The sequence below is a fragment of the Anguilla rostrata genome, chromosome 8 (genome assembly GCF_018555375.3).
Source record: "Anguilla rostrata isolate EN2019 chromosome 8, ASM1855537v3, whole genome shotgun sequence".
In the NCBI taxonomy this organism is placed as follows: Eukaryota; Metazoa; Chordata; class Actinopteri; order Anguilliformes; family Anguillidae; genus Anguilla; species Anguilla rostrata.
The window spans coordinates 42,412,602-42,440,228 of NC_057940.1; the positions used below are offsets into that span (position 1 = coordinate 42,412,602).

A 27,627-nucleotide genomic window follows, 5' to 3' on the forward strand; every position below is an offset into this window, starting at 1 on the left:
TGGAATAGATTTGCAGTGATGTAATGAAAGTGAAAGCCTCAGCTCTGGAATGTGCCATAAGCCTCTATTTTGTATTATTCATACGGCGTTCTCGGTTTTGGACATCATTTTGTAGTCATTTTCCAATTTCTTCCGACCGACTGCCGCTTCCCTGCCAGGTTCTTCCTTGTTAGCGGTGGCTGCCTGTAACGCTGTCCGTAACAGGGCCGCGTGCAGCCACCGCGCACTGAGCCCACAGCCCATTGGCCGGCCCGCCCGCGTTCCGCTCGCTGTCACATCGCCCCGTCAGAAGGATGACTCACGGCGGAAAGGGGAACGGGGAATCGGATTGCGAGGATTCGGTGGGGAACTCGGCGTTTGGGCGGGGATTACCGGGGATTGCGAGCGATCGCGTTAGAGGCCGCGCGAACGCGCATTCGCTCACAGTTGCGGCGAGCCGAGCGAGTTAGCGGATTTGCAGTCGCCGCGGCGTTTCGAGCGCGCCCGAGCGAAACGCGAGCCGCGAGCGGAGCGGGCGGCTGGAGATTCCCCCGCGCGGTCGACGGTTCGAAACCGTTCACCTGGCGCGCCCCGGGCCTGCCCCAGCAGCTCTTTCGTTTCGGTTGTGTAAAGCTGTCCCTGCTGCCTGGCTGCCTAGTTTCAGTATAAAATGAGCTTTTGCCTTGAGTGGGGTTGCACCCTCCATGTCAGCATATCAGATGCTGTGTTTTTTGGAATAGTCGGTGCGGCTGGGTGCAGACTGATCCATATCTGTGATTACATTTTGCGGACGAAAGAAAACGTTTCATTTGGAAATGTAATCCCCGTTTGGGAATGAATGCTTCGCTGTCCGTGACTTGGATGTTGAAAAGCGATCGGTGAGATAAGGCCTAATCCACGATAAAAAAAAAAAATGGCTTCATCTTCTAGACGCAGCCTTGTGAACAAAAGCAATAAGATTTTTAATTTGGAGCTCGCTGGCGCGCGTTGAGCAGTAAAAGTGGAGTTTGTGTCGAAGGTCGTAAAAAAGCCTCAGATGTTCGTCGTTAAGAAAAGCACGAGGCGTAAATGGAGCGGGCGTACGCAGACTGGTCCGGTTTCTTCCGAGCGTGCGGACGGCGCGGCGGAAAGGCCGCGTTTGCGGAAACCGGTGACGCGGCACGATGATCTTACTCTTTTATGACGCGTTTGTGACTGTTAATGCACCATGATAAAAAAGTAGTAGTTAAAAAAAAAAATTCTAGTAAAAACTTTACATTCTCCTTTCAGACTTGGAAAAGAAAAGAGACTGAAATGTGCGGTCTTCCATTGTTTAATGTTGGGAAGTTTCTTTTTGTGTGATCAGTTCTGTTGGTGATGCTGAAGAGCCTGTGATAGGCTGCTGACGGTGACCCACAGCTGACCCATCAGCCAAAACCAGCCTTTTTGCATTCTGTCAGAGGCCACACTAGCCTGTACATTCATGGTGTGAAGGTGGGGCTTCTGGCTCAGAATACCAACATGCTATTGGTTGTCATATTTTAGTAAGGTTGATGTTTAGTTTATTAAAGGCATCTCATGTGGATATAAAAAAGATTCCCCCCAAAACATTTGAAGCATTTTTCAGTGTACATGTCAGATTAATTATTTTGTACTTGTGGACTTTTCCTGTGTGTGAATGATCCCCACTGGTACTGGTACTGTAAAGAGGGTGGATCAGAGGTAAAGTGGGGGGAGGGGGGTCTCTGTTTCTTTCGCGGGTGGGGCTCTGCCTGCAGAGGTGGTAATGGCGGACGGACGTTCGGTGCGTGTGACGTACAGGTGCCGTAACGCGAAACCCCCGCCGCCTCCATCCCCCCCCCCCTTCCCAAATCCAGAGATCCCCCCAAGCAAACAAACCGTCCATAAACGTCTGGAATATCAAACAGCGCTTGGCTAATAGACCCCTGTGCATGTACGGGGGAAACTCAGAACCGCAAACCTGCGCATGAAAAAACAGCACATCCGCCCCCAGCTGCTGAAAGCATTATCTGCGTCTGGTACCGATTTCTGAGCGCTCGCGATACGCGGACCGCTTCAACGTGTTAATTCAACGCATCGGCTGTTTTGACAAACCGTAGGGAAAATACGCTTTGCAGCTCGTTCTTTGTGTCGTCAGTCGTGAATAGCCGTGCGATTGTCCTCTGCTGTTTTCGCGCTGAGAGTGCTTACCGCCAGAGGGAATGATGGTAACCGGGGATCGACCGGTACAAATACACACGTGCACACAGGCCCGTGCACGCGCTCGTGCACACACACCCACACCTACTCATGCACGTGCACGTGTATACACTTTTCATTTGTAACTAGATAACTGGATTAAAATTTCCTGGTGATGTTTTTAAAATGATGGACCATGCTAATTTATTCACTTGTTTTCTATCACATAGGTCTTCCACTGTTTACACAAATGCGTATCTTATTCTCTTAGTGCAGCATTGTTATTCATGAAAAATGTTCTTGTAATTTTCCAAAGCAACAAACTCTGCAGATCACATCTTTGCAACCATACTTTTAACACTTCCCAACCACGGTTAAGTACGTGAAATACATTTAATTTGTTCATTATATTGTAGAATTTTCAAACCGTAGAAACAAAGTGAATTACAAAACGAATGTTTAAAAAAAGAATTCCCAAAGACATTATCTCTTTACCAGTTTGCTTTATATTACTGTCATTACTTTGAGTCTCTGTACCCTGGGGTAGCTGGACGGCTGTTATTTAACAGCGTAAGAGCAGACGCGTGCTGCCTCCCCGCAGAGGATGGGAGCTCCATCCTTGTGATGGTTTAACATGCTGTGGAAACACAGCGCTGTGCTCTCCTGGGCAGGATGGTGAACATGTGGAGGGCTCCGGGGATCACTCCCCCTTTTCCAGCTCTCTCTGTGTCCCGCTGTCCCCTGTCCCTCCCATCAGCTCTCTCCATGTCCGCTCTCCCCGTCCCGCTCTCCCCCCTGTCCCACTCTCCCCCCGTCCAGCTCTCTCCATGTCCCGCTCTCTCCATGTCCAGCTCTCCCCCGTCCACTCTCTCCATGTCCAGTTCTCCCCGTCCCGCTCTCTCTGTGTCCCGCTCTCCCCCCTGTCCTGCTCCCCCCCTGTGTCCCACTCTCCTCCCTGTCCCGCTCTCCCCCCATCCCTCTCTCCTAGCCGTTCCCGCTGGAGCCCGGCCCCGGATCGCATCCGTTTCCCAGCCGATCCCTCCGAGTCTTCGCCGCGGCCGCTTCCCGCCGCGGGGATCAGCCAGCGCCGCGACGCCTCGCCTTTCAAAGCAAACAGAAAATAAAAGCGGGGTTCAGACAAACGAAGGCGAGCGGCGATTTATTCGCCCGCCGAGCCCGCCAGTCCCAGGAGCGCCCGCGAGCGCTGCGGATGTTTTCGGGGAAGCCGGTCCCCAGAAGCCCTTTTTTTCCTGTCCCGTGGAGCCCAGTGGCTGAGAACGCCGAGCCTCCAGTAATGCACATCCCAGTCCAAAAACAACTTCCAGACGAGCGCTCCCGAGCGACAGCAGGTGGAGGCCGATTTCGGGAGGGGTTCGTTTGGACAGGGGCGCTGGGGAGGGAAGCTTCCTCGCGTCAGGTGAAACGGGGTCTGAGGTAAAGGCGCTGCGGGCGGGGAAGTGTGAGGAAGTGAAGCGCACTCCTCTATCCCTCCCCTGATCCCGGGTTCCACCCTGACATCGTTCTCGGAGCCAAAATGGCTCCATGAGAGCCACCAGCACCTGGACTGGATCGTCGAAGCCTGTCCTTCAAGCCCCGGGCTTGCGCAAAACAAGCCTCGACACGAATTAACCTGACTGCCATTCGCAGAGCGTTCCAGCACATTTCAAATGTCACGCTCATTATTACTGCCAGTAGTGATTTCCTCATAAACAGAGGGTTAAGGTTCGCTTGTGGGTTCTGCCTGCAGGGACTGTCTGAAGTGTGTTCAGCACAAGCAGACGGGGTGTTCCTGGTTGACTGGGGACTCTTAGTCATGCCCTGACACTGAAGCTGAGTCACTCAGTCACTGTGCATTGGGGGAGACGGCAGTTTCCCCAGTGTTAATTGGAAATATCTGGAGTTCGGAGTTACGATGAGTAAAAGTTTTCCCTTTCAGTACCACACATGCTTGAAGAAATGGAAAAAAAAACCTTCTCTTGACCTTTCAGGTCTTCAAATGGGATATGCCTCAAATGTATTGTATGTCTATTTACACACAAGCAACCACATGCACGTGCACACACACACACACACACACACACACACACACACACATATGCAGGTGTAAAATTTGTGTATCTGTACGCACGCTTGTTTACATTTTCATTTTTATTTTGAAAGTCCCCTTGGTGTCAGTTGTGAGTACAGCAGGTGCTAGATTGACAGTTGAAACTTCACTCGAGGGCACTGATGTACTGGGTATCAATGCAGTGGTGTGCTTTCCCCTCTGTCTAGACAGGCTCGGGTTCCGCTGCTTATTTAAATAAGCGGGTGAGCACTATATGGACCTTTTTTTCTTTCAGGGAATAATGGGTACGTTAGTGATGTAATTCCTGTCTGACAAACTGGGAACAGAGATCCTGGGGTCTGCTCAAGAATTCATCGAAACGTTATCCTCTCCAGTGCTTTTAAATTCGAATCAGAGTCCTTCAGGGTAGCTCACTTGGCATGCCAAAAAAACAGGCTGCTAAGTAGCCTCATAAACTGTCTATGAGGAAATTGACCCAAAGCATGTTCGTGGCTTTCAGTGTGCTGAAATGTAAATCAACATGCAGTCGTATGCCCAAGTCATTCTTTGCCGGTGTTTTCATTTCGTCTCTGGGTTGTCAGTGTACCAATTTTTCTCTACACATTTTACTTCCATTTCAAAACTTAAACTTAACTTACCCATGTGTGATGTTGACTGTATTTTACATGTAGAGCTTTAAGTTGGTAAAGTGGTAGCTGTAGTGACAGTCTCTAGCCAAACAGACTTCACAAGCTTGAGCAGCTGTGTCTGATTTGCTGTCCCTCTCAGCAAACTATTGTCCATTGAATAGATTTACTAGTGCCACCTGATTTTCACCTGATTTGAATTCTTAGTTTTAGTTTTCGGTTTCATTTCGAAACTGTGAATTTTGCCGCCATGCTCATATCATGCGTTGGTACTTTCACAAGCTGAATTTACTGCAACTGTTTTTGGTCTCTTAAAGTGATCCGAGCTGTGTTTGCTACAAAAATGAACTTTTTTCATTTTTTAGATTTCTATTTCTGCAGTATCTGTAATGAAAAGCCCTGCGTGGTTTGGTAGTGGATTGTTTTTTTTTTCCTTTAAATGGGGCGCATTCTGTGGTTAAAAGAGATACATACATATACATACATTTATTACTATAAAAGTTCTCGCTGTTAAATTTCAGTGAGTCTTTTATCTGTATAATGGATGATCATCATGCTGAAAGAAAAGCAAAGATATAAACATTTACCAAAGGGGGTGGTCATTTGGTCATTTTACCTGGTCATCCAGACCATAGCTTTTCATCCAATTGGTAAGTTTTACATCGATCCCCTTAAGGCACAAACAGGCAGGCAGGTCATATGACCTCCACTCCACCTTCCATTGGCAGATAAGAAGATGGAACTGCACATGCTCAAACGCTCCAGTTCCCCGGCCCAGTGCTTAGCCAAGGGTCCTCAGCTGAGAAACCCAATCATCATTTACTCATCAGCTGCCCGAGGCTGACGTGCACATTTTCCTTTTGCTCTTGGCATCAGGCAGATTTTTTATTTTTTTCCTCTCCTCTCCGCTCAGCTTTTTTTTCTGATTTAAATGTTAAATTTTTTTTTGGTCTGGAGTTTTTTTCTGGTCACGCTCTTCACCGTACTCAAATAAAACGGGACACCGTGTAGGCTAGGGGCTGCGCTGACCGCAGTTAGGAGCGAGGTCCTGGATTCCCCCGAGGGGGGGTGGGGGGTGGGGGGCGCAGGGGAGGGACGGGACGGGGAACGCCGCGGAGACACCCCCGCGAACAACGCCACGAGTCCTATCGAGCGCATCGGCGAGCGATTCCCCCCCAACCGTTCTCCCGCGGGACGCCTAATTGGCTTCTTCTCTCTCTTTTTTTTTTTTTTGTCAAACTCTTTTTTTTCGTAATAAAAGATGAAGTCACGCTCCTCTTAAATTCCATGCTGCAATCCTTCTGTCATCCAGCCAGCTAAAGGAATTCGGCCGACCGAGGGGTCAGCGGAGCCGGGAACGGAAAGAGTGAGCCACGCGCCCGTCTGAAAGAGAGACTCCGCGAGCTATTCGCCAACCGCAGCTATTCCCACCGCGCACCAGCTCGTTCTCTTTCTTTTTAACATCGATTCCAAAGCGGCGTTATGGCGGACGTACCAGCGCTGAAATAAATTCACATTTTACTCTTCGTTTTCATTTGTTTGTTTGTTTTTTTTTCCGGGGGGGTTGTATGTAGACCTTTTTCGGCTGAGGGGTGTGTCGTTCCCTCCGATTCCTGGCGCGCTGCCCCTGCTGGCCACGCCTCCTGCCGGACCAGCCTTTACTAAATGAGTGACTGCCTGGAGTCTTTTTTTCACGGGCCTGGCTGCTTATTTGAGAAGCCATTTCCTCACCGCACTCAAACTTTCAATTTGTCAGGTTGTGAAAATCATTACGCAGTTTATTCATTATGCATCGATTTGTCGAACCAGCAGTTTCGTATTCTTCTCTGTGAAGTTGTGAGGGAAGCACTTCTATCGGACGGTTTCTGTTTTCATTCATCGGTTCCTCGCCCAGCTCACTGTGAAGGCCGCTCGCAGAATACGGTGGGACTGGAGCAGAGGGGCTGTGTTCCTCCACGAAAGGGAATGTCGCCTCTGCAGTTCTGTGCCGTCAGACTGGTGCGCTTCGTGAACGCTTGAATTGGAAATGGAAAGAACCCTGTCTGTGTGGCATGTCTTTGAGGCAAGGTGACCACACGTCAGAGATGTTGCCATTTTCCACCTGCTTAAGCACAGCAAGAATCGTGAAAGCAGACACACTGAATATTGCTTTGTTCAGTACCATTGCTAACAAGCCGAGACAGACATCCTTAAATGACAGTCTGGTTCTGCTCTGGAAATTTTAATATAAATAATAAAGTAAAATAATTTTTGAAGTCATAACTTGAGAATATGAGAAAAATGCCCCCACACAGTCTTTTGCACAGAGTTTCCATGTCTGTGATTTTGGATGTGGACTAATTACTAAATTACGCTCTTTCTGCACCAACTGACAACACGGTTTCATCACAAACCTTTGTGTCTTTTGTGTTTTGTCTTCCCAGAAGCTCTCGACATGGCACGGCTTTTTGTAAAACATGAACCATGTGAGAGAACTGCTTACTGTAGGGCGGTGAGTTGATTAATGGGGGTCTTTGAACACTTTCAACAATGGAGGCTAGTCTGAGTGAGCAAACTAGGTTTCGCAAGTAATTCTGTCTTACAAAGGGGCACTGGAAGGCCCTCTCAAGTTTTATTGTTCCTGGAGCAGAGGGTTAAGTCTCGAGCTTTGCTCGACGGTGTCTGCGGTCTCCCGAGGTTCGGAGGGCCCTGCGATCTTAAAGATGTCGACCTCTCGCAGTGCGGCTCGTCTGCGCTACCGGCCGCAAAAAAAGGGGATGAGATATGCGGGGTGATCCGGGGTCACGGCCCTGCCCGTTTGATGTCGTCATCCCGCGATGCAGCGACCGGAGACGTGCACCTCCGGGAGGGGGCGGGGGGAGGGGGGAGGCGGGGGAACCCTTCTCCTTGCACTCTCAAAGTTTTCCTCCAGAGTTGTGCCAAAATGGGTCTGTTTCAGTTCCAAAATCTCACCAGGAGATTAGCATGAAATTAAGCTGTGTTGCTTTGTCCCAGGGAACTTCCCCCAGCCCCCATCCCCTTACAGTGGATGGCAATGTGTGTATGTTAACTTTAGGAAGATTCTCTATATAGTGGAAACATGGTCATATTTATTTTGAGGGGCTTATTTTCAGGATGTAAATACTCCATTCACTTTTTTTTGTTTTTTGAAAACGTGGAGTGCTGTTCGGGCATTTCCCACCCTTGGAAGGGGATGAAACCTGGTTGAATCATCGCCTCAAACATTTAGCAGTAGGGTTGAAAAAAATTTGGTTCATTGAAAAACGTGAAGGATTCAAGAGTGTACGTAACAATAAACTAAGCATAAAGACACATAAACTACCAGTAGCGAACAAACTATCATTTGTACATCATTTGCTTTGAGTTTTAGAGTTTAGAGTGAGGGGTCAACAGTCGATGGATGAGTATGATACTGTTCCTGTTTGGAGGAAGTGGGGGGTAACCTCTTGTTGGCTATGGGATGCTAGTTAAAGTGACCCAAGCATCAGTTACAGAAAGGAAACAACAGCATAATTTCCCCTGTTCCAGTGCTGTCGGGCAGCCACAGCAGGTGCCCTCATTCCTCCAGGAGAAGTAGCGGGAGGATTCAAAGCCGTTTCCACAGTTGGCCTCTGGGCCTCGGGCAGTACGCAGCGTGTGATACAAGCGCCGCGGGAATACATTTCCCAGAGGGCCGAGCCGAGGAGGCTGAGACACGGGCGTCCATACGTTTTTCCAGGAGGTTCGGTTTCCAGACAGGAAATGTCAAATTAGCGCTAGAGCTTCATTATTCACCGTGTCCTTTGACCGGGCGGAGCCGACGCTACCTGCCCCCGACTGCAGCACAGACACAGAGGGGGCTGCTGGGACGGCTCCGCCCGCGTGCCGTCTGAGAGCGCGGGCCAATCAGCCGACACAGAGGAGAACCACTCGCCTTCCTGCGTCACCCCTCCAAACCTGCACGCCATTACAGACAGAAGGCCGCATTCCTAGAACAGGATGCAGAGGGTCACACGATGCGGTCACACTCTCCGAATTTCACTCTGGAATTAATTATGAATTCCCTCACCTACACGTTCAAAATACTTATTTTATATTTGGCCTAACTTCCAAGTGGTTTGTGTCACTTTGGTTTTCTGCTGTTTGGAATAGAATTAGTGTATTGCTCATCGGCACAGATCACGTGATGGGCGCAGTATACTACATATACTGTATATATAATATATGGGTTGGTGTTTGTTTCGGGTACCTTTAGCCGTCCAATACTTGACCTTGGAACAGCTTTGCCAAACAGAAATGTTGACCTCAACGTTTATGTGGAAAAAAACCTCAGGGCGAGTGTTTAGAAGTGTAATCAGACCACACCCTGGTCTGGGCCCATTTAAAGAGGCATGACAGCTCGGCCCAATCCTCCCTAATTGGACGCGGTCGAGGCGGTTTTATTGAAATCATTCACAGGTGCTGTCTGGAGTTTTAAAGGGAGGGCACCACTTCTGAGAGGTTTACACTAGTGTGTGTGTGTGTGTGTGTGTGTCTGTGTGTGTGTGTTTCTTTAAGGACAAAGAAGCCTCTCATTTTTCAAATGCTTTCTACACCCATCCATTCCTATAAGCTGCCTGGTTTATATGGGCATTTGCTAATGTAAAACAAGTGTGCCAAACACCCGGCGGAACGAAACCAGCCTGGGATGATGTGCGGTATTTGTCATGGCATCGCGGCACGGCAGGGTTCCTCAGCGGTGGGGCCCGGTCCTGCACCTGAGCGTCAGCGCCAGCCTTAAATCCTAATCCTGGCACTGCTCTGGGGGAAAGGGGAGTGCGATGAGTGAAAAAGCGTTAGCAGCCAGGGCTCAGACAGGAGGGGGGGGGGAAAGCACAGCTCAGGACGCGGTCCCGCATTACTCTGGAAAGGGGAAGCTGGAGCTTTAGCGACACTTCCTCGCCTGATTGCCCACCTGTGCTGGAAAAACACTGAAACTGTCAATAACGTCTCCTACCTTCCTTTTTTTTTCTTTTTTTTTTAAAGGATATTCGTAACACTGTTGGCAACATTCCGATGGAGTGGTACAACGACTACCCCCATATTGGCTACGACCTGGACGGGAAGAAGATCTTCAAGCCAATCAGAAACAAGGATGAGCTGGATGAGTTTTTGGACAAGATGGAAAACCCCGATTACTGGTGAGATCTTAATGGCACAACTAATTGAATGAGAATGCAGTGCAATATGAAGTTGGTACCCCAGCAGACAAGAGAGACTGGGATTAAATTGTGTTTTGGTCTCTCTCTCACTCCCTCGTTCTCCTCTTTCACTCTTTCGTCCTCCCCGTTTTATTCCCTCTTATTCCCCCATTTTCTGGCTCCTGCCTTTGCTCTGTTGTACCCTCTCTTTCGCTCCTTTTTGTCACACTGTATATCTCTCTCTCTCTCTCTCTCTCTCTCTCTCTCTCTCTGCCACTAGGCGCACTGTCCATGATAAGATGACGGGCACCGATATCCGGCTCTCTGACGAGCAGGTGGATCTCGTCCACCGTCTCCAAAGGGGCCAGTTTGGGGATGTCAACTTCAACGAGTACGAGGTAAACATCGGCCAGTCGCCTCCCTCCACCCCGCCCTCCCCCCACCCTGTGTGTGTGGCCGCTGCGTTCGGCTCACAAGCTTCATGCGCAGCATCCTACTAACTAGCGTCCTAGGCTACTAACTAGCGTCCTAGGCTACTGACTAGCGTCCTAGGCTACTAACTAGCGTCCTAGGCTACCAACAGCAATCAGTGTGACCAAGGTTATCCTCATTAAGTTGTCCTCTCCATTTATATTCCCACATAACCCAGTCTCAGTCTGTGCTTACCCCGTACAAATGGTTTGAAGACACTGACAAATTTCTTGGCAAGGACATTTTCTTATTTTATTGAGACATAATTCCTTTGCAGTTGCGGCTGAATTGTGTTACGGGTTTGGTTTACAAGCAGATGTAGTAGCGTCTAGGTTGTGTCATTCACATCATCATGGGGATAATGGTGAAGCCTTCATTAACACTTATGCTCATAGTAGAAGGCCTGTTTCAACACACTTACCAGAAGTATGAGTCATCCTCCAGAAAGCACAGTCACTGCTAAAAACAAATGTTAAATCACCAGCTTTAAACTTCATTTGCATGAAGATACAGACTACAGTGATAATAAAAACTGTTACGCAATTGCAGAAGAACTGTTTTGGGATTGTAAAACGTTTAGTGCAGCTGTTTTGTCTGGAAGTTTTGTGACACTGAGAGCTCTTCCATCTTGAGCCAGTTCAGAATTAGCTTCATGCACCTCACCTCATTATCCTCCTACTTCTCACGACGGCCATTTTGCTTGTCCCTCTCTCATCCCCAACAGCCTTCTGTGGATTTCTTCTCCCACGAGACCATGATCCACCCCGTGAGCAACCGACCGCAGGACAAGCGCAGCTTCATTCCATCCCTAATCGAAAAGGAGAAGGTGAGGCCCTCGCCTGTCAAGTCTATCCCCATGAAAGTGTTCAGTCATCAGCCAGCTAGTTAGCTAACACTGGCTAGCAGCAGTAATATTATTGTTGGCCAGCATTGTGTGCCAGCTAGCTTTCTACTCATGTACTACAAGATGGCTAGATATCTTTCTGGCTACCTAGCTGCAGCTGGTGTTTGATACAGGTAAATACATACCTTTCATTAGTACATTTATGGCTGGCTAGAACAGGTAGCCAGCTATGTATTTGTTAGCAGACACAGCCTAACACCTTTCGGTAGCCTGCAAGCAAGCAGACTCAGAGGCCTCACCCCAAGGGAACAGTGCACACAGCATGCCTGATGATATGTTAGGTAAATATTGCTGTTTTTAAAAGGTAGTGGAATCCAAAACAACTTTGGATTGGTGGTGAACTTTCTGTGACCTGCTGCTTGTATATTTGATGTACCATCCCTGCTGAAAATTCCAGTTTAAACCAGCTAGAACTAAGCTGGTTTAAACAGTGTTATTGAAACTTTTAGCTTCTCAACCAGCTGACCAGCCTAGTCACCAGCTGACCACCAGCTTACTCTACCAACTTAACCAGTTTTGACCTGCCACAGGCCAGCTATGACCAGCTGGAAAAAAACAGGCTAAACCATCTTAAACCAGCTTAGAATCCCTGCCGGTTTTAGCTGGAATGCTCAGCTCCTGCCCAGAATTATCTTTAAATCAGTGTAATAGTTTTACTTTCAGTAGCCTTTCTTGTGCAAGATCAGGCAAGCTTTTCTCAAGCTACACTGTCAAATTCACCCAGAAACCTCAACTCAGGAAAAAAATGTGTTTGTAGCAGTTGTAGACATGTATTTTCCAGTGAAGCATGCAATTTAAGATTTGGAAGAGGCTTGCTCTGGGCAGATGGACACCTTTCCTGGATGTTTTTATGAATTTCGATCATGTAGAAAATTGATATTTATAGTCACCATAAATATGGAACGATACAAAATTTTCATGTTTTGAACAATTTTGCCCCTAACCGCTCCCATATGTGTAGCATTAGATATAATGATTCCCACATAGTTCTCAAAGTGGAAGCGGAGGTGAAATTCTGTAGTAATGGGTCTCCAAAATGGAAAGCTTAAAGTAATTGGACCTCCGATTGAAAGTGAAATTGCAGCGTTTCACCCCTCCCACAGTGGCTGAGGAATCGTGTTTTTGGATATCGCTCCCAATTTTCTTATTATGTTTTTTCCTTCTGCAAAACGAAACACTTATTGGAATTGTAGGTGCATATAAGTGCGTTGCGTTGGTTTCTTTGCGGTAGTCTGGCAGGACTGTTTTATTCTGTATATAAGAAAGCAGAAGGTTTTTCTGTGTTTAATTAGGTGTGTATTAATTATGCATGTGTAATGTGCAACGCTGCTGCATGGCCCTTCGTATGACAGGTGTCCAAGCTGGTCCACGCTATAAAGATGGGCTGGATCAAGCCTCGCAAGCCCAAGGAGACCGGGCCGCAGTACTATGACCTGTGGGCCAAGGAGGACCCCAACGCCATCTTAGGCAGGCACAAGATGCACGTGCCCGCGCCCAAGAGCAGGCTCCCGGGGCACGAGGAGTCCTACAACCCCCCGCCGGAGTACCTGTTCACGGAGGAGGAGGTAGGGCGCAGCCCCACGCTTATCAGCGTCACAAAGAAACCGCGTGCGTCCCTGCGGTTTTCATAACCGCGTACGTCCAGGCTTTGTCCAGTAATTATTACATTACATTACAGGCATTTAGCAGACGCTCTTATCCAGAGCGACTTACACAACTTTTACATAGCATTTTACATTGTATCCATTTATACAGCTGGATATATACTGAAGCAGTGCAGGTTAAGTACCTTGCTCAAGGGTACAACGGCAGTGTCCTTACCCGGGAATCGAACCTACGACCTTTCGGTTACAAGCCCAGTTCCTTACCCACTGTGCTACACTCCGTCCGTTCAGTAAAGGTTGCTTAACCGCCTCCACAATAAGGCTCAGTCTTTAGCTCATTTGACAAAAAAAATATATATATTTTTTTTTTGCTGTCTGATTATATTTACTGTCTGTTTATCAGGGTACAGTACCGTTTTTGCATATTGCTCAGTATGCAACTAAAAATGAACATGTATAATGGAGTACCAGATGCTGGCTGTCTTATTGTATGGCGTTCCTGTTAGAAAATAAAAATATACTGGGGTTGGTATTTGGTTTTATGTACCTTCCATAGATTTCATTGTGCAACAACCTTTCGACTAGTTGGAAAGAAATAAGGTAAAGAGAGGTAAAGCGCGGATCATTTTGTCGGTCGATGGCCCGCGATGCCTTTCAAACTACAACGGAAACCTGAGAGGGGCGTCTGGCTCGCGCGTCTGCCAGCTAGCCGTTTGCTAAAGTCGTTCCCCCCCCCCCGCGCAGAAACTGGCGTGGGAGCAGCAGGACCCCGAAGACCGGAAGCTGGCCTTCGTCCCGCAGAAGCACTCCTGCCTCCGCGCCGTGCCCGCCTTCTCCCGCTTCATCCACGAGCGCTTCGAGCGCTGCCTGGACCTCTACCTCTGCCCCCGGCAGCGCAAGATGAGGGTAGGCCTGCCTGCGCCCGCCGCCGGCTCCCGCGGGAAACGCCAGAATGCCGCACCGTTCCGGTCTCCCGGATTTCCCAGACCGCGTTCCAACCGCTCTCCCCCCCTCTGCCTTCCTTTCAGGTGAACGTGGATCCCGAGGACCTGATCCCGAAACTGCCCAAGCCCAAAGACCTGCAGCCCTTCCCCACCACGCAGTCCCTGGTAAGACCCCCCCACCGCCCCCCTACCCCGGCCCTGGACCCGGCAGCCATTGTGATTGCAGTGAAACCAGCTGTGACCGGGTTTAATGACCTGTGAACGGGGTGTTAGCATAAGAAGCTCTGGGATGGAGCCGAGGAGCGTTAGCTTCGCGTCCTCGCAGCCGTGCGAGTGTCACGGCAGGCAGAGTGAAAGTGAGGTTAATGGTGCTGCTGTGTCGCGCAGTACTGTAGCTCTGCTCCAGGCCTCTGCTGCGCTCCAGTTTTAGGAGCATTTGCTCCCGAAATTTGATGTGTGCCAACTGGAAAAATACTATAGGAGCACATCTTACTAATTGGGATGTGTTTTCTTCCTCCTGAAGTTTTAAACATAAGAGCATGTGTGCTTTTGGAAAAAAATGCTAACTGTTCTGTATTAGGAAGATGGATCACTGAGGACAAGTTTAAAAGGAATTGTCTTTGTTTTTGTTTTGTTTTTTTAAAATGAGTTAACTAAATTTTGACCTCATGAGGAGTGGAGCCGCTAAGCAGACATATGCCTGAGAGTGTGCTATTGTGTGTGGTGTATCAGCTGTTATGCGCCCTGAAAAAGAGCAATGGGTTCCATGTGTTGGTGCTGAGATCCTGTAATTAGAGCTGGGCAGGCCTTGTGAGGATGACTCTTAAAACCCTGTGTCTGGACACCTAAGAGTGTGCGTGTGTCTAGGAAATGTCTTCCCTTTCCCCCTTTTTACACTCCTCCTCCCACTGCAGACACGCACACGCACACACTCTTCTTCTCTCGGATTTCCTGTCTAACTTCTGCCCCCCCTCTCTCTTTCTCTCTTTTTCTCTCTGCCCCATTTCTCTCTCTCTCCCTCCCCCTCTTTCTCTATCTTCTCTATCTTCTGCTCTCTCCTTCTCTCCCACTCTCTTTCTTACCCTCACTCTCACCTTTTATTGATTGTGTTTGAATGTGACCTCTCTACCCCTCTTTCTCTCCCCCCACTCCTTCTCTCTCTTCCTTCTCTCCCCCTCGATCTCCCTCTCTCCCCCTCTCTCTCACCCTCACTCTCACCTTTTATTGATTGTGTTTGAACGTGACCTCTCTCCCCCTCTTTCTCTCCCCCACTCCTCCTCTCTCTTCCTTCTCTCTCTCCCCCCTCTCTCTCCCTCTCTCCCCCTCTCTTTCTCACCCTCACTCTCACCTTTTATTGATTGTGTTTGAATGTGACCTCTCTCCCCCTCTTCTCTCTCCCCTCACTCCTTCTCTCTCTTCTTCTCTCTCTCCCTCTCTCCCCCTCTCTTTCTCACTCTCACATCTCTTGTCCCCTTTTATTGACAGTGTTTCAACATGACCTCTCTACCCCCTCCTCTCTCTCTTCCCCTCTTCCCCCTCTTTCTCACCCTCACTCTCTTTCACCTGTTTATTGACTGTTTGAACATGACCCTCTCTCCCCCCTCTCCCTCTCTCTTCCTTCCCTCCTCTCTCTCCTCCTTCTCTCCCCTCTCCTTCTTTCTCTCCCTCACTCTCACCTGTTTATTGACTGTGCTTGAACGTGACTGCTCCCCCCTTCCTCTCTCTTCCTTCTCTCTCCCTCTCTTTCTCCTTCTCTCCCCCCTCTCTTTCTCACCCTCACTCCTCTCTCACCTGTTTATTGACTGTGTTTGAACGTGACCTCTCTCCCCCCCTCTCTCCTGTCTCTTCCTTCACTCTCTCTCCTTCTCTCCTTCTCTCCCCCCTCTCTTTCTCACCCTCACTCTCACATCTCTCTCACCTGTTTATTGACAGTGTTTGAACGTGACCTCTCTCCCCCCCTCTCTCCTCTCTCTTCCTTCTCTCTCCCTCTCTCTCCCTTCTCTCCCCCTCTCTTTCTCTCCCTCACTCTCACATGTCTCTCACCCGTTTATTGACAGTGTTTGAACGTGCCCTCTCTCTCTCCTTCTCTCTCTCCCTCTCTCACCCTCACTCTCACATCTCTCTCACCTGGTTATTGACAGTGTTTGACCGTGACCTCTCTCCCCCCCTCTCTCCTCTCTCTTCCTTCTCTCTCCCTCTCTCTCTCCTTTTCTCCCCCCTCTCTTTCTCACCCTCACTCTCACATCTCTTTCACCTGTTTATTGACAGTGTTTGAACGTGACCTCTCTCCTCTCTCTCCTCTCTCTCCCCCCTCTCTTCTCTCTCCCTCTCTCTTTCTCACCCTCACTCTCACGTCTCTCACCTGTTGATTGACAGTGCTTGACCGTGCCCTCTCTCCGCAGGTGTACCGCGGCCACTCCAGCCTGGTGCGCTGCATTAGCCTGTCCCCCAGTGGCCAGTGGCTGGCTTCGGGTAAGTGCCCCAGCTCCTCGACTTTGATGTGGGGGCAGGCCCTGCTGCCGTTCCATTTATTTCAAGCTCCGGGCTCCTCAATAGATCATTTCTTGTGGTCGCTTGTAATATAAGCAGTAGCTAACCGGCCCGCTTATATCATCCCCAGAGCACGAGCCATGATGTCATGCCGTTGGCTTCAATGTGCCGATCGGTACCAAAAAAATAAGCGATTCATTTTTGGGGGACAGGGAAAATAAGCAGGGACACACTGTGGCGAGAATCATTAGCTTGCGCATTCTCCGAGAGAATGCATCAGTCAGAGATAACTAATGGTCACTTCTCTCAAATAGAGAAGCCGTGGTCTCTCTCTCTCTCTCTCTCTCTCTCTTTCTCATAGTTTTTGGCAGGATGGCCTCAGTGGAAGCCACATAGGAAATATGAAAATGATTAATGCAGGTTGTAAAAATTCAGTTGGTTTGCAAAATCACCCTGAATGTGTCTTTACGTTTTAAAATAAACCGTCAGCCAAGGATGCAACATATTTGTGCTTCATAGTGATTCTGAAGAAGCAGCTCTTAAAGACAAAAGATAACTTGAAGGATATTGGGGGACAATAGTGTCATTGTTCATGGTATTAAACGTATGTATTTTAAAATAGGAAATACAACAGGGCTATTAAAATGCATTGAATGGCTAGCCAAACTTTCTGTATTCTGTAAATCTTAGGGGGACGGTCATAGTGTTGGTGTTAAGTTCATTAAGTGTGATACAGTAGTTGACAGTTCCATGAGACCACCAATCTTGACAGCTGAAGAGCACAACACACATATGATTGTCATTATTCATGGCAGTAGTGCTGTTAGTGGATTGCCCTTTGGATGAATATAAGCACTTTTGACTCAGTGTGTTTAATTTATTTTTTATGGCCAAAAAAGCCAAATGATTTTGTTCATTTAGCAGTTTGAAACATGTCGTTCCAAAATGGCTACAGCTCCCCAGACAGTTTCCTGTTTGCTGCAGCTGCCTGTCTGGCTTTCCAGATTTACTTATTGGGGATGACATTTGAAGCGACTGGTGAGGTCAGTAGCAGCCTGCTTATGTAAACGAAGAGGTGAGCTCAGGAGACTCAAAGCAATGGCATGTTTTGTCGAGGTGCTGCTGGGAAATGTAGTCCAGATTTGGCTGAAGTGTACTAAACAGGCTGTAAGTCCCAACTTCACTTGTGCCCTTTGCATCAGATGCAGATAAGGATGTTGAATGTGACACTGACTTTTTTCACTGATGTTGTAATGTAATGTTTCTTTAATGAAGTATGGTTTCTACCTGCCGCCAGTCAGAGGAAAGACATGATTAGCTTTACACGTCAAGACCGCTGGAATGGTGGCTAAAAATTTTTGTCTTTGGAGAAGAGTTGTTTTTACTTCCTCAAACTGCATGTGCACACCCAAACTGATTGGCACTGAATTTTATGATGAGCGGCCTTTTAAATTCATGGAGTTATTGATTTTATACAAACTGTCCATTGCATGTTAAGATAGTTGTTGTATTATTCATTTTTAAATTCCCTGAGATCTTTGCAGTTCACCACAGTAATAATTTGTGAACATAAGCACTTTGCTACAGTGCAACAGCATTACTGTGAGAGAGTTAGCGCATTGCTACAGTGTTCAGCATTACTGTGAGAGAGTTAGCGCATTGCTACAGTGTTCAGCATTACTGTGAGAGAGTTAGCGCATTGCTACAGTGTTCAGCATTACTGTGAGAGAGTTAGCATTGCATTTGCTACTGAGATGCTTTCAGGTCAGCATTACTGTGAGAGTTAGCCATTGCTACAGTGTTTCAGGATTACCTGTACAGTGAGATAGTTAGCGCATTGCTACAGTGTTCAGCATTACTGTGAGCAAGATTACTGTGAGAGTTAGCGCATTGCTACAGTGTTCAGCATTACTGTGAGAGAGTTAGCGCATTGCTACAGTGTTCAGCATTACTGTGAGAGAGTTAGCGCATTGCTACAGTGTTCAGCATTACTGTGAGAGTTAGCACATTGCTACAGTGTTCAGCATTACTGTGAGAGAGTTAGCACATTGCTACAGTGTTCAGCATTACTGTGAGAGTTAGCGCATTGCTACAGTGTTCAGCATTACTGTGAGGAGAGGAGTTAGAGTTAGCGCATTGCTACAGTGTTCAGCATTACTGTGAGAGTTAGCGCATTGCTACAGTGTTCAGCATTACTGTGAGAGTTAGCACATTGCTACAGTGTTCAGCATTACTGTGAGAGTTAGCACATTGCTACAGTGTTCAGCATTACTGTGAGAGTTAGCACATTGCTACAGTGTTTAGGATTACTGTGAGAGTTAGCGCATTGCTACAGTGTTCAGCATTACTGTGAGAGTTAGCACATTGCTACAATATCCCAGTAATACAGTGAGTTTGCCTGTTTCTTCAGAGTCACAGCACTGCTGCTGAAAAGCTAACTATATAATAGTATAGCTGCAGTGGCTATAATACTCTGCAGTAATGTTCTCAATCAAATCAAACTATTTGAATGAGGAAGTTCCTGGCTTCATAACCTAAGTGTTCAGTTCCGTTGTGGGATCATTTTGAGGGGGTTCACTGTAGAGCTCTTGCAAGCTTTGTCTTAAGGCCCTGGAAATGGCTTCATCAAAGGCAACAAGTGGTACTGATATTCCTGTGACAGTGTGCTGACTTTTGCACAGATGATTTTAACATGGTGACAGAGGTAATCTAATGCTGCTTAGTCCAAAACAAAAACAGAATGGGGAGTGGCCATGGTCACAGACTGATGTGTCACACGGCAGAGACTCAGGAACAAGGGACACTACGGAAAAGATAACAGCAGTTTAGTGGCAGCATCTGTTAAGCCTTCCATTACAAAGGACTTAATAAATCTGAGACACAAAACCACTACAGTCAGTGCTACTCTTTTGTCTCGCTGTAAAATATATTAAACTAGTAATAAAACGTTCTTTCCCACAGTAAAAACAGCACTTGACAACCTCCCAGGAATTTTTATTTGAAATAATAAATTACTCCAGCCCCCTCCCCCCCACCCAATTTGTTTTCTTATTGTGTGCAGTTTTAAGATAATTAATTCCATGTCAGTCGAGCCTTACGTTTATTAAAATGCATGAACCCTCTGTGGCTCAATCCTGATTGAATTAGTAGTATTATAAAGGCTGCTTGTTGTTCCTGGGGAGGGGGCCACTGATGCCAGATATTTCTGTAAAATTCACTATAGTGTTGCTAAAACCTAATTTGGAAAATATTGTCCTGATGACACAAAGCCAAAGCCTGTAAAAACCTCAACGATTCCAGTATAATGTGTGTGTAACAGGAAACATCAGCAGTGCCATAAAGTCATTTGCCATGGTTTTGGGCCTGTAATCACAGAGGCTGTGTGCCCCACATGCTTCTAACCCTTATCTGCCGCCTTCACTTCAGTAGCGCGCGGGCTGTAGCAGCCGGAGTGTGACATCGTTCGAGCTGCATGACGGAGCGGACAAGCTGTATAATCGCAATGCGCACGCGGACACACACTCCCTTGTGCGCATGCGCGCACACACACACACACACACACACAAGCAGGGAGGGATAAGCAAAATGGCATTGGCATTCCAGGCTAATTATGCGGACGAAGTGGGACGTGCTGCGGTGTTCCGTGGTAGCGGCTCTCGTGTGAACCCCGGACGCAGAGGCCAGTCACGGCCCAGGGTAATGATGCCGTTCCCCTACAGCGGTCGGCTACCGGATTCCCTCTGCGCTGCGAGCCGGAATTTTTTTGTGTTTGTTATTTTCTCCCTAACTGGGAACTTAACCCTTTGCTGTCTCATACCCTCTGTTACGCTGGGCTGCCAATCCGGGGGGGGGCTGTTCTCTTGACCTGACTCGAGGACAAGGGTTCAACCATTTTAGCTCGGATGACCTGTTCAGTAGAGTGACCGTTCAAGCGGGCCGAAAACCTGCCCCATTTAGCCTCTGGGATTGCCAGAGGTCTACGCCATGCTCTGGGAACGTCCCTGGCCAGTCCTTCAACCCTGCCAAATTTAGACATAGCTGGAAAACCCGAGTGTTGCTTAGAAACACAACTGCTAATTAGCTTGGCAACGTAACACGGTATGAGGGGTCACCAGTAGGCAGCCCGGGCACACAGTGTACTTCAGGACCACAACGAGAAAAGGAGTGGGATATTCCGCTGGAAACGGAAAAGACAAAAGGGGGGATTTCTTTGTGCGTCCAAATAATGCGCAATCCCTGTAAAGTGTGTGTAAAGTGTTATTATCGTCCAGTGTTCAGTGTATTGTCAGGGTTGAGGAAGTTTTGTCTGTGGGTAGTGTTCAGTTCATCGTCTCTTCGTCCCCAGCCTCTATTTGCATTACCGAGTGAACTGAACACTGCACAGAAAGAGCCTCCTGAATTCTGACACAATGCACTTAATATTGTGAATACTGATATGTGTTGTATTCTGTCAAGAAGTTTTATCTGTATAGTGTTTAGTTTACTGTCTCTGTTTATCCCCAGCCTCCTCTTTCTTGATGGAGAACTTAACCCTACACATACAGAACTTCCTTGACACCGACTATTGTGGGTAGTAATATTCTTCAATTCAGGAAGCTCTGTTTGTGTAGCGCTCAGTTTAGTGTCTCTGTTCGTCCCCAGTCTCCATTTATATTAATGACAGTAGTGCTACTTGTTGACATCTTGTTTCATTTCTCTGGACGGAGGCCAGAGGAGCTTGCAGTTCCTCACAGGCTGTAAAAAGAGGCAAGATTGAAAATAAACAGCGGAAAAAAAAATCTTTACAACTCGAAACCACTGCACGCTTGATGAAAGACCATAAATTTTAATTTTTTCCCCTCGCATTTAAAAAAAAAAAAAAATCATAGTTTCCAGAGGCCGTGCCTTGGATTTATGTCCGCAGGCTGTCATGCCGACAGTTTTTAAGGAGCAATGGGGAGATGCCTCGAGCCCGGGCCTCCCCAGACACGCACCGAGCGCGAGGCAACGGGTGTTCCACACGGGCCCGTCCTTCTCCAAACCGCCGGGTCTGTTCGCCCCGCTGCACCGGCCCGTCCCGTCCCGTCCCGGTACATTTCCACAGGCGACCGCAGCTATGTGCTCCAGACGGGACTCTCAAAACCACCGGCAGGACGCGGGCTTCGGAAACCGTTCCTCTTTCTATATCTGTCCCCCCGAAGCGCTTAATACTTAAAAAGTGATTATGGTTTTAGAGTCAGTTAGGCTCCGCCCTCCGGCAGCGCTGGTACCAGAACGCCAACGTTTCCATGTTGTTTTTCTTTCCTTTATGGGGCGTGCAGGTACAGAAATAAAATCAAATACTTTCACGAGGGTTTCTGCACTGCCGAGAAGTAGTAGGGCTGATATCGGGAGCCTTTGTTTTTGTTGAGGGTTGTAGTTCTATTCCTCATTGGCCAAAGTAAACAAAGAACAGAGTTTTGGGATTCAGTTCATTAGAATGGGAATTTGTCTTAGAATGATAAAGATTACCATGGCAACATGATAAGGCCAGTTTTGCCCAGGGATGTTTTCTAAGGGCTTAAACTGAAGAAGTGTTAAGTGGGCTGCGATATGAAGCAGATTGGTTAAACACAGACCGTTGTGTTTTAAAGTTTCCACCTCAAGTAATCGTTTTATGACATTGAAAAAAAGACAATTTGCGGGCATGTTCTCAGCATGCATAAATCTGCTTTGTAAGGAGGCTTTGTATTTATTTTGTGATTCATCCAATAAGTGTTTTCCTTGGGTTTAATTTCCAAATACTCCATGGCCTTTTCCAGCAATGCTGAAGTTCTTCTCAGGGTTCAGTTAAATGCACATTCACTGATAATTGTCAGGTGAAGTACTGATCATTTGAAGTATAAAAGCCCAAGGGGCCTTTTAAAAGGTAATATGAAGCTAGGTCGGATATGAAGCAGAGGGATGCCCTAAAAACTTTATTTCCCCATAAATCAACTGTACCGTGCAGAGGACTGATATTTTGCGTATATGCCCTTTGCCAGAATGCACATCCCCCTTTACAGCATTCCGTTATGTAATATTATGTTAGAAAATATAACATTCTTATATCTCCAGTCCAGTATATGTTAAACTTGGTACACATCAATGGTTGTGGCCATGTACAAATTGTTAAATTCAGATTGTTAGGCAAAAGAACATGGCTTTGATAAAACAGTCATTCTCAATTTGCATGTAAAATATGACTGTTGGGGAAACTGCGATCTCGCTGCACTAGTGTGCATGAAATTTGTCGCCCATGATCCTTGGGAAGACCTTTATAAATGTTGTTCTGGAAGTTTCTTTGTAAACCAATATGACCCCTACAGCCAACCAAGTTTCAGGTATAATTGCATGACACTTTGCTGGTAAGTAGAGGCTAATTACAAATCATCATCCCCCATCTAATTGTCTAATACCACTGATATACCACTGATTAGATGATTGATGGTGGTCAAAGAAATCAAATTTTAATTTGTATAACAAGATTTCACAAATAGTGTATCACTGTACCGCTTCACAGTCTGCCCCAGCCTAAAACCCGCAAAGCAAGCCAAAGTGGACAATGGCATGGAAACGGAATGGCATGTAGGGAGAAACCTTCGGAGGAACCGGACTCCTTCTCACCCAGCTCAGGGTGTGGGTTCATTGGGACAAGACAGTCAAAATACCTCCAGCTGAAATCTGAGCCAGCTGTAGGTTCTTTAATGAAGTGTTGGAGCAGGCAGTTTCTTTGCATCCTCCAATGATTAGAAGTGTGTGATTTTAGCAACAGTTCACAAATGACATTGTGAATGTGGGCTTCAAAAGTGAGACCAGGGTCAATGGGAACACCCAGGTATTTCACAGCCACATTTGGTCCAGCTAATGTATCCTCAAGGGTTAAGGAAAGCTTTATAAATCCTCTTCATTTTTAGGACCTAACATCAATATTCCATTTTTATCTGAGCTCAAAAGCAGAAAATTAAGTTATTATCAGCAATATATTATTCTGAGAGAGCTGTAGTGCCATACCTGAGATGTTTGACTGTGTCATCTGTACAACAGTGAAGCTTTACACTTTGTTCTGACTGGTATTTCAAAGGGAGCATATACAGAGAAAAGTGAAGCAATCCAAGCACTGGCTCCTGTGGAACACCATATTTTACCTTTAAGAAAACAACAGAAAATCATTTATCTAATTGAACAAACTGATGTGGTACATCACAGGGCTGTCAGACCCATTTTGGAATGCAATGTGATCCTTATTCCAAGATTGTACTTGAATCGTGTTGAAGTAACTTAATGAAAAACTTCACCATGGTCTAATTTAATGTTTTCTTTGGTTTTATGTACATTTGTTCATGCACTAGACATTTAATTTATAGAATGGGACAAATCATCTCACGGGTGGTTGTAATGATTGTTGGTAGCCATTTCGTATTTGGTTCCAAAGCAGTTCCAAGTGTTTTGAGAATCTTGAGTGAAAAGTGCTGTATAAATAAACTGTACTGCTTGATGCAAATGGATATGTAGAACATGTATAGATTCCATAAGCATAAGCATGACATTTTTTATCCAAAGCAATGTACAAAAGTGCATATCATGGTCGTTGGAACAACTACAAAACACAGGTTCAATAAGGTACAATACTCATTTCCTACAGTTATTAATACAGTTCTCGTCCAAAAATGCAGACTGCCTGGAAAAAAACAATAATTCTCCCAGTCCCTGTACCTTCGGTTATGGACATCACGGTCGTAGTCCCCAGTGTGGTCTTCAGTAAAATCATATCCTGCCCTCCGTTTGCCAAACAGATTGATGAGGTGCACGTTATAAACACAATATTCAGAAATGATACCTTGTGCGCCCACATTTGGTATGGTTCATATGGTCTTTTGGACTATTTCTAAGGCCTGTTATACTACTCTTCCCTGCATTCTGATCCATTTCCTCCTCTGTCCTTTCCTATTCCCCCATCAGGCCCTGCTACAGCAAAAAACAGGTCACATACCTTCCACACGTTTTACTTTAGAAAACACAAGTAAGAATATCTTCTGCTGTAATGCAGTGTTAGGCAAGTGGGTTCCTGAATAGCTCAGAACAAAACTGTTGAAAACCTAGAGCACATTTAAATAATACTACTGAATTGCCAGGGTTAATTGTGTCCTTAGTGAAGTTAACATTTATTCCTTTTTCCTTGCTGGAGTGATCATATGTCTAAGCCTAAGGTATGGTCATTCCCGTCCTAAAAAGTTGAATTTGTATGATTTTTCTTTTCCGACTGAGCCTTTCAGCAGCAAATTCAGCTGTGCCCCCAGCCGTGAGGGTGGTAGTGGTGTGGTATGAGCTGATAAACTCGCTGGTCCACACCAGCGCACAGGTTGTTGATGTAAGGTGACCCAGCTGCCTCTGAGTGTGTGTTCCCGCCCCCTGCTGTTTGACCCCAGGCTCTGACGACTGCACCGTGCGCCTCTGGGAGGTCAGCACGGCCCGCTGCATGAAGACCATCGAGGTGGGCGGAGCCGTCAAGAGCATCGCGTGGAACCCCAACCCCGCCATCTGCCTGGTGGCGCTCGCCTTGTAAGACCCGCCATTGGCTCCTATCTCCAGGCTTCTACACACTGCTTACAAGTCCAAAAACTCTCCACAAGTTTTGTTGTGTTAGGGGAATGCCTTCGAGTTCCTACGGCAGTGGTCCTCGACCCTGTTCCTGGGGATTTACCTGTCTTGTAGGTTTTCATTTCATTTCGTTCATTAAGGAAGCACTGGCCTAAGGGGTTTGCCTGGGTCTCTCCACAGTAACCAGACGGTGTTAGTGTTGAACCCGGGTTTGGGAGACAAGCTCGTCTGCAGCAGCACCGATCAGCTCGTCTCCTCGTACGTGGAGCCGGAGGAGGAGAAGGCGCAGTCCGTGCAGTGGGCCGCCGCCGAGGGGAAGGACCACGAGAAGGGAGTCCGCCTCATCATCAGCCACCCGAAGGTGCTCAACACAAACACAATGCGCACTTTCCACCCATTGGCCTACGTCCCTCGTGTGACACATCAGAGCCAATCGCGGACTGATTCACAGAGAGATGAGCCGCATAATCAGTCCTTCCCATCCAGGGCTATGACGCCCACTAGGCGCTCAAGACTAGACTTTTCCATCCAGTTTTTATGATTAGCACTTACACTGCACACTAACTACTGGTACCTCTGCATGCTTGACTACGTCGAGACTATTTTCCGTCTCGACCGGTTTTATAACCTATGAGCAGCAGTTTGGCTGTTGTTTGGCAGAGCTCGGAAAATTGTCGTCGGTTGCATTTTCATATGGAAATGAAAACGGGAACTGCAGCATTCCAATTAAAAAGGAAGGGAAAATATAGGAAAATGTGGCTTCTGATCCATTGAGCATTGCGCGTCCATTCACAACCTGGGAGTAATCATGACATTAAGCGGCCATCGCCCCGCGTTTTCCCTCCGCGCGGCGAATTGGAGCCGTCACTGTTTAATAAGCCACACGTGCGTGACGAAGAGCTTGTGACTGATGAAACTGACAAATGGAAGCGATAAGTGATGTCTCCGCGCGGTGTTTTTAATAAAGCTGTTCTCTTCCCTCCTCCCCCTCACTAGGCGGTCAGGCAGGTGACCTGGCACGGCAAAGGGGACTACCTGGCCAGCGTGCTGCCGGACAACAGCAGCCTGCAGGTGCTCATACACCAGATTAGCAAGCGGCGCTCGCAGAACCCCTTCAGCAAGAACAAGGGCCTGGTGCAGTGCGTGTCCTTCCACCCCATCCGGCCCTACTTCTTCGTGGCCACGCAGCGCTCCGTCCGCGTCTACAACCTCATCAAGCAGGAGCTCACCAAGAAGCTCACGGCCAACTGCAAGTGGATTTCCAGCATGGCCATCCACCCCGGAGGTCAGTTATCTTGTGGATTATTCTGTCCCTTGGGCTTATCTGTTTATGATTCTACTGGACTTGTAACATGATCATCCATGACTGGCAGGGACGCTAGACTGGCAGGGACGCTAGTATTTGTATAATATTTTGTACTCCTGTTTTAACATATTTTGTATTTGTGCTTAACACTTGTCCACTTGTCGTTGCCAGAAAGGGACAGATAGTTGTCCAAGATAAGCTCATATATGGCAAAAAGCTGAAGCTGATATAACTATAAAGCCCTGACCCTGATTCAAGCTGGGCTTTTGAACGGTTGAGCGGGTTAAGGCACTTAAGCTGGTTAAAGCTCAATAGCTTAGACATTGCTAACTGACAATCTTGGTTTATCCTTGTTTTTGTATTCCACCATTTGTCTCAGTTTTACAGACAGTCTGATGAATTCTGTAATTTTCAGGCCATATTTAAGAATATCATGAATATTAGGGAGAAATGGAGTGATGCTGAACGAAAGGCAAACGGGTCCCACTGGGCTCAGGCTGGCCCAGGTCTTGCAGGGTTTCTCAGGTTATTTCTGCGTAACGGGGTTACCAGCACCTCCATATTACCACTTGTCATCAGTGATAAATTATTTCTGACTGCCGCTAGCTCTCCTGTGGTACAGTGTGGAAAATACTTCTAAAAGGACAGGTGCATCTGATGAGTGGTTAGTGCTCTGGCTTCCAAATGCAAAAAATCCGAACTGAAAAGGGAGAGCGATTTAAAAAAAAAAAAAAAATTACAAAAAAAGCGGTTATATAATCATTTTTTAATACAGTGTCACGCTGTCAGTGGAGCGTTTTCTGTTAAGTTTTCGGCTCAGCGTGGCTCGATTATCTGTGACACACATCTGCGTGCCTGAGGCGCGCTCCAACCAGCCTGACTTGGCGATTTCCCGCAGGCGACAACGTGATCTGCGGCAGCTACGACAGCCGGCTGGCCTGGTTCGACTTGGACCTCTCCACAAAGCCCTACAAAGTTCTCCGGTGAGTGTGGCCGTCCAAACGTAAAGCGCCTTTTAATTGCTCGGCCGAGGCGCGGGATTAGCAATGCGAGGCCTGTCTTTCGTTGGTCCTGACTCATTCTGTCGTCCCCCGAACTGGCCAGGCACCACAAGAAGGCCCTGAGAGGGGTGGCGTTCCACAGGCGCTACCCGCTCTTCGCCTCCGCCTCCGACGACGGCAGCGTGATCGTCTGCCACGGCATGGTCTACAAGTGAGTCCCCCTCTCCAGTCTGTCTGCCGCCGTCACTTCTACGCTTTCATCCTCGGCGCGGTCCACCCCCACGCCGATCCTTCAGCAG

The 27,627-nt window shown here is 47.4% G+C and overlaps 1 protein-coding gene across 1 annotated transcript in view; it reads left to right on the plus strand.

Moving 5' to 3' along the window:
* The window catches only part of bop1 (BOP1 ribosomal biogenesis factor), a 71,520-nt gene that overhangs the window by 42,301 nt on the left and 1,592 nt on the right, over positions 1 to 27,627 (plus strand). Inside the window, exons 4-15 of the mRNA XM_064348348.1 lie at positions 9,856 to 10,010; positions 10,291 to 10,408; positions 11,206 to 11,307; positions 12,738 to 12,950; positions 13,734 to 13,895; positions 14,018 to 14,098; positions 16,336 to 16,405; positions 24,850 to 24,982; positions 25,202 to 25,382; positions 26,018 to 26,306; positions 27,226 to 27,310; positions 27,432 to 27,539. Coding sequence (XP_064204418.1) covers positions 9,856 to 10,010; positions 10,291 to 10,408; positions 11,206 to 11,307; positions 12,738 to 12,950; positions 13,734 to 13,895; positions 14,018 to 14,098; positions 16,336 to 16,405; positions 24,850 to 24,982; positions 25,202 to 25,382; positions 26,018 to 26,306; positions 27,226 to 27,310; positions 27,432 to 27,539 — 1,697 coding nt within the window. The remainder of the gene's footprint in view (positions 1 to 9,855; positions 10,011 to 10,290; positions 10,409 to 11,205; positions 11,308 to 12,737; positions 12,951 to 13,733; positions 13,896 to 14,017; positions 14,099 to 16,335; positions 16,406 to 24,849; positions 24,983 to 25,201; positions 25,383 to 26,017; positions 26,307 to 27,225; positions 27,311 to 27,431; positions 27,540 to 27,627) is intronic.